This window comes from Panthera onca, chromosome D2 (genome assembly GCF_046562875.1).
Source record: "Panthera onca isolate mPanOnc1 chromosome D2, mPanOnc1 haplotype 2, whole genome shotgun sequence".
In the NCBI taxonomy this organism is placed as follows: domain Eukaryota; kingdom Metazoa; phylum Chordata; class Mammalia; order Carnivora; family Felidae; genus Panthera; species Panthera onca.
Window position 1 is genome coordinate 40,097,597 of NC_138349.1, and position 13,136 is coordinate 40,110,732.

The 13,136-nt window shown below is 39.7% G+C and overlaps 1 protein-coding gene across 7 annotated transcripts in view; it reads left to right on the forward strand.

Moving 5' to 3' along the window:
- The first annotated feature begins 39 nt into the window (after positions 1-39).
- Positions 40-13,136, forward strand: part of PARG (poly(ADP-ribose) glycohydrolase) — a 131,322-nt gene continuing 118,225 nt past the window's right edge. For 2 of the 7 annotated variants that reach the window (XM_081790506.1, XM_081790507.1), the window contains exons 1-4: positions 40-527; positions 6,838-6,904; positions 7,518-8,501; positions 9,821-10,004. In XM_081790506.1, the coding sequence (XP_081646632.1) occupies positions 308-527; positions 6,838-6,904; positions 7,518-8,501; positions 9,821-10,004 (1,455 nt within the window). In that variant the 5' untranslated portion in view covers positions 40-307. The remainder of the gene's footprint in view (positions 528-6,837; positions 6,905-7,517; positions 8,502-9,820; positions 10,005-13,136) is intronic. The other 5 variants (XM_081790508.1, XM_081790509.1, XM_081790510.1 and 2 more) reach the window with 5 other exon arrangements.

Here is a 13,136-nt window from a genome sequence, read left to right on the forward strand (position 1 = left end):
CAACTGTACGTCCCGGAAGTCGGAAGCGCCTGACGGCCGCCTTCCGGTGGTGGGAAAGTGAACCAAGCCAGAATCAAAGCGGCGCGTCCTGTGGCAGGTGGGGGTGCCTGTGGAAAGGGAAGGCAGGCGACTGGCTAGGGCTTGGCTCGGGAGGCCAGCGGAGCAGCAACTGCAGAAGCAGGCAGCGGCAGAGAGGGAATGGTGCCGGGAGGCGCCGAGGAGGAGGCGCAGTCCGTCCCTCTCAGGGTTAGTGAATGAGGCTCTCCGCCCGGGCCGGCCCGGGGACTGTGCGCTGCGGGTCCCAAGCATGAGTGCGGGCCCCGGCTGTGAGCCCTGCACCAAGCGACCCCGCTGGGGCACCGCTGCAACTTCTCCGCCGGCCGCCTCGGACGCCCGGAGTTTCCCCGGCAGGCAGAGGCGCGTTCTCGATCCCAAGGACGCTCCCGTGCAGTTCAGGGTCCCACCGTCCTCGTCAGGCTGCGTCCCGGGGCGGGCGGGACCGCACAGAGGCAGCGCCACCTCGCTTGGTACGTGAGGAAATAAAGATCTTTGTCCTTCCCTTTGGCCCAAACCTTTTCTTGGTCTCCGAGGACCCAGGAACTCCAGTCGTCCCCTTTCTGGTCTTGTGTGCACTACTCTGAGGCCCTCTTGCCGAGTCACTAAGGCCGCTTAGTGGGGGAATGCGGCCACATTTTCCCACTTGCATTGGTGGGGTGAGAAACCCTGATGAGCAGTCACTCAAGGCCGAAAATGGTAGTAGACTCCACCTGTTTGCTTTCCTCGGGTTTGACTGAGAAATTGCCTTGTTAAGGAGGTCTAATTGTGTATGTGAAGCTTCAACCTCTAGATGGAAAGAAAGCTGCAAAGAAGGTCACAATTTCTCTTGATTCACCTCGGGGTGCAGGGCTGTTAGTATTACCTGGCATTGTACTTGTCTCTGGCATACATTGTTGAACTTGGCCTGTCTTCAGATCCTAAAATCCATCAGTAGAGATAGACAATTCTGTGAGAAGTCCACGTAACAAGAGGTAATGGTTGTGCTGATAGGTGAGGGACATATGGTTAGGGTTAGGAATCAAAAGTACTTTTAAAAAAAATGTTTATTTTTGAGAGACAGAGCTCGAGGGAGGGCCAGAGAGAGAGAGGGAGAGACAGAATCCAAGGCAGGTTCCAGGCTCTGAGCTCTCAGCACAGAGCTGGGTACAGGGCTCAAAACCATGAACCACGAGATCATGACCTGAGCCGAAGTCAGATGCTTAACCAACTGAGCCACCCAGGCACCCCAAGAGTCAGAAGTACTTAATCCAGTCTGTGGGATCAAAGATATTCTCGCAGAAGATGAAATGCTTATTTTGAAGAGTGAAGAATGTTGAAGAGTTAGCTAAAAAAGAGGAAGTAAGGGAGGGTTCCTGAAGTATAGCTGATGCATACTGTCAACAGGGGAGAGTAGTGAGAGATAGGGCTGCAGAGAGGTAGGCAAAGATCAGATCATACTGGGACATACAGGTAATGCTAAGGGTTTTGAATGCTAAGGGTTTTATCTCTGAGGGCAACCCGAAGCTTTTAATGGGTTTTTAGTAGGGGAGTGACTTTACACACATGCGTGTGCATGCATGTTTACACACACACACACACACACACACCTTTTTTCTTTCTTTTTTCAAGGTCTCTGGCTGATGTGTAGAAAATGAAGCATGTATTGAAAGGGAGCAGAAGCGCAGGCCCAAGACTAAAGGAGTTAGTGTAGGTGGGAGATAATGATGGTTTATACTTGGTTGTGGGCGGTAGGAAAGGGGAGAAGTGGATGGATTCAGAGAGAATGGGATATGTATTTTGTATCTCCTAAGAAATATATCTTGCTGGAAATACAGATTTGGGGATTCTTGGTATAAACGTGGTGATCGGTGCTATGGAAGTAGATCAGATCATATACAGCATGTAGAGAAAATAAAGGCGACCTAGGACAGAAACTTTAGGAACACCATCATTTAAGAGTAGACTGAAGAGAAGTAGCCAGAAAAGTAGGAGAAAATCTTGGCTTTTGTTGTGTCCTGCAGGGAAGAGAGCATTTCAAAAAGGATGCATTGCTCAACAGTGATGCATTGGTCAACTGGACAGAGATCAGGCAGTCTTCAGGTGAATAATATAAACTTAGTTTTCTCAGGACTTAGAGGCAGTGGGGAGTACACCTGAACTAAATATTGAAGGATAAGCAGGATTTACCGTGTAGATCAAGGAGAGAAAGAATTAAATAGGCAGAGGGAGTGGCATGTGCAAAAGTGGTAGGACTGGAGCACAGGATGACAGGAGTGACAGGAGGTGAGTCCAAGAAGAGGGGCAGAGCTTGTTACGGACAAACTTTAGTGCGATTTCAAGAAGTTTAGACTTTATTCTGTGGTTAATGGAGGGCCACTAAAAAGCTTTTAAGAAGGGAGATAACATTTGGTGAGTATTTTAGAAAAGATGGCCTTAGTGGCCATCTTTAGACTTAGTGGCATTTTTAGACTGCGGTCTGCTGTATAAATTTCACCTGGTACAAACAGTAGGAAATCTATGAACTGAGTAAATATGCCATATTTATTACAAACATGTTTCATGAAATAATACCTATTATATATGATGCATTCTTATGTTGTATGTATTTTGTTAAAAAAAAGTCCATTGTAGTTTGTGTAACACTGGGTTAGAGAAAGTCAAGACTAGACCAGGAGACCAGTTATAGGAAATAAATGCGCTTGTCCAAAGTGATGTACCTGTTCTTTTGATATTGGTGCTATTTTGAAGATGGAGAGGAAGGAATGGATTTAAGATTTAGGAAGATTTCAGGGAACTTGGTGATGGAGAGTGGAGGGGAGGGGCACTGAGGGTGACCTCCAAGTACTGTATCTGAACCTATCTGAGAGGCTGATTTCCATATAAAGGTGGAAGAGTTAGTTGCAAGTGGAGGGAGGCAGTCAGTCCTCTTGGTTGAATCTTATTTCCTGCAGATTTCTGCAGAAGAGGAACCAAATTAAAACTTGGGCTGTACTTTATTATGTGTTACTATTTGTGTATACTGGGCACAGGACACCAGTTAACAAATGTTCACAGTCTAAACAAAAACTATTGTTTCAAATTTGGAATTCTTTAGGAATGTGGTATTTAAAATTTTAATATATAGTCATTCTAGGAGAAGTAGATGAGAAAAGGAAATGGATGTTCGTTCAACGTCTTTAAATTTTGTGTTATTTACCTTCCTGGGCATATTCTATTGGTCGAAAACCGCAAACCCTGCATAGAACTCAGGGTGCTATTCACATTCTGATGGCAGCTCCCCTTTTCTGCCTTTTATAGCTACCTAGAGCTTCTCTCCCTGCTCCAGGCACGGTCCAAGTGTAGGTCAGTGATGGGTGGTGGTGGTGGTTGTGGGGGGACTGGAGCTGGTTTGTCTCCCTTCCCTTGAATCATTCCTTCAGCCTCAGTGCTGTCAAAAGCATCATCAGACCTCTTTCCTCATCTCAGAACTCCCCCTGTCCATCACTTTTTGGTCTCTCCGCACCCTTCCTTCCCATACCTTATCTTGCTGCTGATAAAGAGACTTTTGAGGTGTTCCTTTGAAATGCAGGTGAATTTCAAAGCATTTTGTGTCTTTTGCCTGTGTCTATAGCACCTATTTGATATGCTAATTGACACTAACACAGTGGTTACTGAGTGATGTTCTGAGATTAAGTGTAAATGGTGTGAAGTCAGAATAAAGTTGGAGGACTGCTGATATCCGTGAAAATGAGATTGGGTGAATTGTTGAGTTTCTACTTTGTGAGACTGGACACTTCATATTTTCTCTCATTGATCTACATAAGCCTGGAAGTACGTATTTATTGTTAATCCTATTTTATAGGTGAGGAAATAGAAGTGAAGCCCAAAGAAGTAAAGTACCAGTTAAGTGACTGAGCAAAGATCTCAGTCCAGGATCTTGACTCCAGATCTTTTATCTTTTTCATCACCTCTTTTACCCTCCTTTTTGCTTGCTGTGATTATTTCTAGTAAAAAGAAAGAAGTTCCCAGGTAATGTGGGAAGCATAATTTTATGCTCATTTTGGTAATAATGGGTAAAACTCTGAAGCAGTCCTGTGAAATTTTGCAAAAGAAACCTTTGGAAGCTAGAGTAGTGGTATTGGAAAGAGAAGTAGGGCTCTCAGAAGGATTAAGGAATGTTTTATTATCAGGAAATACTGGTTCCTCACCTCTTGCTCCTCTTTTATCCTGTTCTCAGGCTTCAGGAATTATACTAGGAAACTATTTTTTTATTTTTTATTTTTTCAATATATGAAATTTATTGTCAAATTGGTTTCCATACAACACCCAGTGCTCATCCCAAAAGGTGCCCTCCTCAATACCCATCACCCACCCTCCCCTCCCTCCCACCCCCCATCAACCCTCAGTTTGTTTATACTAGGAAACTTAAAACTGGAGAGAGAATACATTCTCATGTCAGAGCTGTAGGAGAACACTTCATAGTTTCTTATGAAATGATGTATGTAGTCTTTCGGTTCTCTAGACTTGCCTTTATAGTGCTATGCTTTGTGTTTATGTCTATTATAGGAACCTAGCTATTGCATACCATTTAATCCTTATATTTATGGAGAAAGATGTTTTATTTTTTAAATATTTATTTATTTTGAGAGAGAAAGAGAGCAAGAGAGAAGGAGAGAACCCCAAGCAAGCTCTGTTCTGTCAGCGCAGAGCCCTACACGGAGCTTGGTCTCACAAACCATGAGATCATGACCTGAGCCAAAATCAAGAGTTAGATGCTTAATTGACTGAGTCACCCAGGTGCCCCAAAAGGTGTTTTAAATTCTACACTGACTCAAAAAGTGAAGTTTTGGCTCCCTGCTGGTTTGTAATTTGAGGATATTCTATACTTGTGTTTGATATAATGAAATTAAATAGAGAAAGATGGAACTACAGAAGAAGTCTCGGAATCAAGTTGTTCATCCTCTTTTGATTGAAACCAATTTTTTGTCTGAAGCCTGATTTTCTGTAGAAGTGCTAACTTAATAAAAGCACTAAAATAGTGGTATTTAATAAGGAATATCAAATATAATACTTTTTGTGATAGAAACTTTTTAAAATGCTAATCGAAGAATTTTAGTTGGAATGTTAGTATTTTATGTAAGGAATGAATTATATGGGACTCAAATATAGTGATAAAGCTGTATATTTTCATATATTTAGGACAACATCTGTTTTGCTCACATTGTGGTATTTGAGAAGACCTAAGCAAATAAAAATGAGTCTGACTTAAGGTGCCTAGATTCTTACATTACAGTTTGGGGAATAGTTGAGAATGTTTAAGATTTTATATCTTATACTAAAATATTACATACATTTAATCCATAGTTTAGTTAATTTTGAAAGCATGCTTATTTCTAATGCTTATGTAAACTGTGGTTTACATTTATTTGTGTTGCATTTCTTCAACTGAGTTATCACTTCTACCTTTGCTATTGTCTGCTGGTCATTTCTATCTAGTCAGCTCTTCAGCATCTCAAATTTAGTATGTTCACATTTGACCAAATCATATTTTCCCCTAAATCCAGTTGTCTTATATTTCCTACATTTTTACTTAATGCTGTGACTATCTTTTAAGTATCTCAAACTTAAAGCTCAGTGTCACCTTTAACTTCTATCATTATGAAGTCTGTAATGACTCTCATTTCTCAACTTTTATTCTCTATTCTCACAAGGACTAGTTTTGGCCTTTGACCATTAGTTCTCCAACCTAGTTGCTGATCATCTGAGTCACCTTTTGAAAAAAATACAGATTCTAGCTTCCTTTGTTGACTCTATCATCACATATATAGATTGATTCAGTAGGCCTGGGGTCTAGCCCTGGGATCCATTAATTATCAGCCCGTTAATGATTCAGATGGTTTGGGAACCTCTGACTTAACACCAATAGCTTCCTTGCTGGTTTCTATCAATAGGGTCTTCCTTCTTGCCCCCTCAGATTTGCGCTCCAGGCTATCTATCATGCATGACTGACAGCCTCTTAGATTTGAATTCTGGAATTACAGCTCTGAGTGTAACTTAACACTTTTTCATACCTCTTTGTGGTAGCTGACTTTTCAATCATATTTTGTGTTGATTTCTTTTTAAGTTCTTTATTTTTCCTTGCCATTGATGCCTTTGCTTATGATTTCCCTTTGTGACTACATTTATTCTTCCAGGCACAATTCAACCCCTATTTATCAGACTGTTCTACCTATTCTAGTTCCCTAAAGTCTTTTCTCAGAAATACTTTAATTCCTTTTAATCTCATTTAATACTAAGGTAGTTAAGAACTAACTTAAGTTAGTTAAGAACTATTTATTGATCGTATACCAGTTTGTGCCTTAAACATCTTGCATGCTATTTCATTTAAACCTCATAATAACCCCAGGAGAGGTACTGTTAATTTGCATGTTTACAAATAAGGAATCTGAGACACAGAAAAATGATTCCTCACAAAGTTGCTTAGGAATCTAATGGGAGCACTAGGATTTGAATCCAAGTCGTTTGATTACAGAGCCTGAATTCTCACCCATTAGTCCATACCAGCTCTTTTAGGGGCATGTTGCTTACTACTCTATGCCAGATGCATTTATATAATATTTCTATCTTATCTCCCATTACTTGAGTGTGGCAGGAATGATTAATCTCTGTTTAACCCACAGAACCTAGCACAATGGCTTATGTGTATAAATGCTGCTATAGGTATTTTCTCTTTGAAGGCATGTATGCATATACATAATTGTTTTGGTGTGTGTGTGTGTGTGTCTGTGTGTGTGTCTTTTTTTTTTTTTTTTTTTTTTACAGTTTTCAAACAAAAGACTATTACCAGTTGGATGGACACTAAAGGAATCAAGACAGCTGAAGCAGAAAGGTATAGAAACATACCTATACAGAGAAATGAATAACATGATACATGAATGTTTTATCTTGCTTCATGCTTTTTCTCCTCGCTTGATCCCACTTTTCTTTACATTTATTCATTCTTTCAGATTACAAATAATAGTGTTTTAGAGTCTAATGTATCAGGGACTGTCCTATATACTTGAAATACAAAGATGAAAGAGGAATAGTCTCTGTTTCTAAGATAGAGTATAGTGGTGGTGGCATACTCAAAAATACACAATCATTACATAGTGTGATAAATAAGACTTGACTGTCTTATATAAACAGAACAGTGGTAGTTAGTATATAGGACAATCAGCTTCACCTTTGCAGGAAGGCCTGCCAGGAGGTGAGTCCAGTTTAACATTTAAAGGAAGAGTAGGTGTTTCCCAGGCATGAGTTGGGAAAAGGGCATTACAGGCATATGTACCAAGTGATGGAGTCATGAAAGAGCATGTTCTGTGTTTAGGTAATCACAAGTAGTTTAATTATTACTATGGTAGTGGTAGTGTGGTTGTGTGGTTGGATAAGTGATTTTTTTATAAGTTCTTTCTATTGTATCAAGTTCTATTGCCTCATTAGTTCTTTCTATTCTGTTGTAGTTTGCACAGTAAAGAAAACAATAACACAAGACTGGAATCCATGATGAGTTCTGTACAAAAAGATAACTTTTATCAACATAATGTGGAAAAATTAGAAAATGTTTCTCAACTAAGTCTTGATAAATCACCTGTTGAAAAAAGTACACAATATTTGAACCAGCATCAGACTGCAGCTATGTGTAAGTGGCAAAATGAAGGGAAACATACAGAGCAGCTTTTGGAAAGTGAACCTTCGACAGTAACTCTGATACCAGAGCAGTTCAGTAATGCTAACGATCAGTCACCCCGAAACGATGATCACAGTGACACAGATAGTGAGGAGAGTAGAGATAATCAGCAATTTTTGACACCTGTAAAGTTTGCAAATGCAAAGCAGACCACAGAAGATGAACGGGCCAGAGAAGCCAAAAGCCACCAGAAGTGCAGCAAGTCTTGCCATCCTGTAGAAGACTGTGCAGGTTGTCAGCCGGAAGAGATAGATGTGGTGCCAGAGAGTCCCTTGTCAGACATCGGCTCTGAAGATGCTGGTAGTGGACTGAAAAATGCCAACAAATTGAGTAGACAGGAGAGTAGCTTAGGAAATTCTCCTCCATTTGAGAAAGAAAGTGAACCTGAGTCACCAATGGATGTAGATAATTCCAAAAATAGTTGTCAGGACTCAGAGGCAGATGAAGAGACAAGTCCAGGTTTTGATGAGCAAGAAGATAGCAATTCCTCCCAAACAGCTGGTAGACCTTCAAGGTTCCAAGCAAGAGAAGCCGACACTGAATTGAGGAAACCGTCCTCTTCTAAAGGAGGTGAAATTCAATTACATTTTCAATTTGAAGGAGGAGAGACTCGCAGTGGAATGAATGATTTAAATGCCAAACCATCTGGAAGTATTTCTAGCCTAAATGTAGAATGCAGGAATTCCAAGCAACATGGAAAAAAGGATACTAAAATCACAGATCATTTCATGAGACTACCTAAAGTAGATGACAAAAGGTAATTTTTTTCCACAAGAGTGTCTCCAATAGTGTAATACATTTTATAATTTTGTAAGGGGGTTTAACAGAGTTATGGTTTAGATTGAAGCAAAGAAATAGTTGGTTTCTTTTTAACTTTACGATAAATATGTAATTTTTTAAAAATGTTTATTTTGGAGAGATAGAGAGACAGAGTTGGGAACAGGGGAGAGGCAGAGAGAGAGGGAGACACAGAATCTGAAGCAGGCTCCAGGCTCTGAGCTGTCAGCACAGAGCCTAATGTGGGGCTCAAATTCAAAAACCATGAGATCATGACCTGAGGCAAAGTTGGGGGCTTAACCATCTGAGCCTCCCAGACACCCCATGTTAATGCTAAATTTAAACCTAGATTCAAAAAGATCAGGGACAGAAAACAAGAAGTAAATAAATATTGTTAATTGGACTTTATTAGTTTCGTGATCTTCCTTCTGAAATTGGTGGGGATAATCAGAATTTAAAAATATGAGGTTGATAGTAGCTTCTGTTTAGCCATTTTTCTAGGCCATTAATACTGCATTTTCTCCTCTAATGCTCTGATGTGCAGGCAGGTGATGTTGTACTTCATAAATGAGAAAACTGAGATTTGAATTAGAGAATTCACTGAAATTATAACTTGTGGGTAGTAACGCTGAGATTTAAAGCTGAGTCTGTCTGATTACAAAGCTTACATTTTTGCAGTTATTCCATTTGGAATCTTAATCTCCATAATTTGTGATATTTTCTATCACATGCGCCACAGTAAGCTCACTTTGCTGAAAATTGTTGTCTAGAGACCTGAGAAGTAGCTGACACTGTGAACCATGCCTCATTTGGCAGTGCTCATATTCTTACATGGTCAGGTTTTTTTTGGAAGGCGATTTTATGTGTTCAGAAATTCGTGGGGTGCCTGGGTGGCTCAGTCAATTAAGCAGCCGACTTTGACTCAGGGCATGATCTCATGGTTCATGAGTTTCAGCCCCGCATTGGGCTCTGTGCTTACATCTCAAAGCCTGGAGCCTGCTTCAGATTCTGTGTCTCCCTCTCTCTCTGCCCCTCCCCTGCTTGTGCTCTGTCTCTCTCTCTCTCTCAAAAAAATAAACGAAAAAAAAATTTAAAAATAAATTGCTTCCATAGACTTGAAAATAAGCTCTTCAGTTTTACTATGTTTTATTAGTTTTTCTTTTGATTGTAAATACCAAGGAGAGAGAGCAAGTCTGGGACGTTTTTAAACAATAACATTCTGGGTAAGTTTTATACTTGTGTACCTAAGGAAATTTAAATAGGCAGATTTGTGACTGAATACGTTTGTTTTGACCTTAGAAAAGAACAATGTGAAATCAAGCATCAAAGGACAGAAAGGAAGATACCTAAATACATTCCACCTCACCTTTCTCCAGATAAGAAATGGCTTGGAACTCCTATTGAGGATATGAGAAGAATGCCTCGGTGTGGGAACCGGCTGCCTCTCTTGAGACCATCTGCTAATCATACAGTAACTATTCGGGTAGGTATTTCCTCTTACCTATAAGGAGAGAAGACTCTTTAGTCTTCATTTATTGCAGTACTTATTGATGTGAAAAACAGGCCCAAGGCACAGAAACTGTTTCTTTTTTCTTCACAAAGTACCAAGAAGTCTATAGATTGGAGAAATATAACAATAGCTTTCTTAATGCAGTACTTAATACATCCATAAGATGAATTATTGTCAGGTCATAAGGCAATTGACTTTTTCAGTATTTTTTTTTAAAGTCACTGGATTCTTTTCTTTCTTTTTGTTTTAAATTCAATTGACAGTATTTGTTGAGCACCCACTATTTGTTAGGTAGTGGGTTAATCTCTAATGGGTTAGTCCCTAAAGTTCAAAATTGTGTATGGTTCAGTATCCTCAAATCATTTTCTAGTTTTGCCCTCTTTTCTGAGCTCTAGATTATTCTAGGCATCACCATCACTATTCCAGAGGTGTCTCGAACTCAACATGTCTAAAACCAACCTCATTTTTAAGAATTGTCGTTAGGGGCGCCTGGGTGGCTCAGTCGGTTAAGCTCCCGACTTCGGCTCAGGTCGTCATCTCTCGGTTTGTGGGTTTGAGCCCCACGTCTGACTGTGCTGACAGCTCAGAGCCTGGAGCCTGTTTCAGATTCTGTGTCTCCCTCTTTCTCTGCCCCTCCCCCACTCACATCCTGTCTCACTCTCAAAAGTAAAAAAAAAAAAAAAAAAAAAATTAAAATTGTGGTTAAATATACATAATATACAGTTTACCCTTTTAGCCATTTTTAGTGTCCATTTCATGGCATTGGGTACATTCACAATGTTGTACAATTATTACCAGTATTCATTTCCAGAAATTTTTTATTATCCCACACAGAAACTGTACCTGCTAAACAATAACTTTCCATTTCTCACTAGTCCCTGGTATCCTCTTTTTACTTTCTGTAGCTTCTTTTTTGAAGAAACAACTTTATTGAGGTAGATACAATTTACCCATTTTAAGTGCTCACTCATTTCAGTGATACTTAGGTAATTTACTGAGTTAGGCAACCATCATTATAATCCAATTTTAGATTTCTGTCACTCATTGGGTCGTTTTAAATAGTCATCTCACTTTTTAGTCTCTATATTAGATTTCACAGGAACTACCTAAAAAATCTCTGCTATTATACAACTTAGTCTAGATGTGATTAGATATTTTGAAGTATAGAATTCTTTTTCATGGTTATAGGTGTAAGTAACATTGAACAGGTTGTGGAGTTTGAACTGAGCTCTAAAAGATGACCAGACAGGGGCGCCTGGGTGGCTGAGTCGGTTAAGCATCCGACTTCGGCTCAGGTCATGATCTTGCGGTCCGTGAGTTCAAGCCCCGCGTCGGGCTCTGTGCTGACAGCTCAGAGCCTGGAGCCTGTTTCAGATTCTGTGTCTCCCTCTCTCTCTGCCCCTCCCCCAGTCATGCTCTCTCCCTGTCTCAAAAATAAATAAACATTAAAAAAGTTAAAAAAATAAATAAATAAATAAATAAAAGATGACCAGACATTTCTGAGGGGGAGTTAGTAAGTCAAGAGAATTCCAAGACAGATACATAACCTTTATAAAAAAGGGCTATGTAGTGGGGATCCTGGGTGGCTCAGTTAGTTAAGGACCCAACTTCACTTCAGGTTATGATCTTGCAGTTTGTGAGTTCGAGCCTAGCATCAGGCTCTGTGCTGACAGCTCAGAGCCTGGAGCCTGCTTCATGTTCTGTGTCTCCCTCTCTCTCTGCCCCTCCTCTCTTTCTCTCTCTCTCAAAAATAAAAATAAAAAAACAAACAAACAGCTCTGTGTGGTTGAAAAACTATTTGTTTTAGACATTGAAAATAATTGGTTTGTTAGAGCTTAGAGTTTGGATGGGGAATGGTGGAAGATAAGACTTGAAAAGTGGATTGGGTCCATATCATAGAGGGGTTCAAGTGCCAGGAATTGGACTTGAGTCTGTAGGTATTGGAAATTGATAAAAGGTCTGTGCACACAATAGTTATTACTGTAGCAGGATTAATCACACAGCTGTGTGTAAGGAAAATGGAAGTGAGGATCCATTGGAAACAGATAAGGGATGTTAAGAGCTCTTAAAATCGGTAAACTTTATCTACCTCAATGAAGTTGTTTCTTTAAAAAAGAAGCTACAGAAAGTAAGCTAGCAGGTAAGAAACGAAAAGGAAGGGGACTGTAATTATCAAATTGTGCTGCGTTAAAGTGGCTCAGGGGTTCTTAGGAAATTTAACACAACATGTGTTTTCTAAATTATATTTTTAACTGAAAAACCTGTAATAAAAGAACAAACACACTCAAACTTGAAAATGCTTAATATATTTTAACAAAAAACAACAATATTTTAACAAAAAAAAATTACCATTTGAAACTATTTACGTTAGTGAATAGAATTTTCTTAATACTGTGAAAGAGATTTTCTTTCTTTCTTTCTTTTTAATTTTATTTTTTATTTTTTAAAATTTACATCCAAATTAGCATATAGTGCAACACTGATTTCAGGAGTAGATTCCTTAGTGCCTCTTACCCATTTAGCCCATCCCCCCTCCTACAACCCCTCCAGTAACCCTCAGTATGTTCTCCATATTTATGATTCTCTTATGTTTTGTACCCCTCCCTGTTTATATATTATTTTTGTTTCCCTTCCCTTATGTTCATCTGTTTTGTCTCTTAAAGTCCTCATATGAGTGAAGTCATATGATATGTGTCTTTCTCTGACTAATTTCACTTAGCATAATACCCTCCAGTTCCATCCACGTAGTTGCAAATGGCAAGATTTCATTCTTTTTGATTGCCAAGTAATAACTCCATTGTATATATATACCACATCTTCTTTATCCATTCATCTATCGATGGACATTTGGGCTCTTTCCATACTTTGGCTATTGTTGATAGTGCTGCTATAAACATGGGGGTGCATGTGTCCCTTCGAAACAGCACACCTGTATCCCGTGGATAAATGCCTAGTAGTGCAATTGCTGGGGTGTAGGGTAGTTCTATTTTCAGTTTTTTGAGGAACCTCCATACTGTTTTCCAGAGTGGCTGTACCAGCTTGCATTCCCAATACTGAGAGAGATTTAAGTGTAAATTGAGTAGTAGGTTGATACAAGCTTTAGCT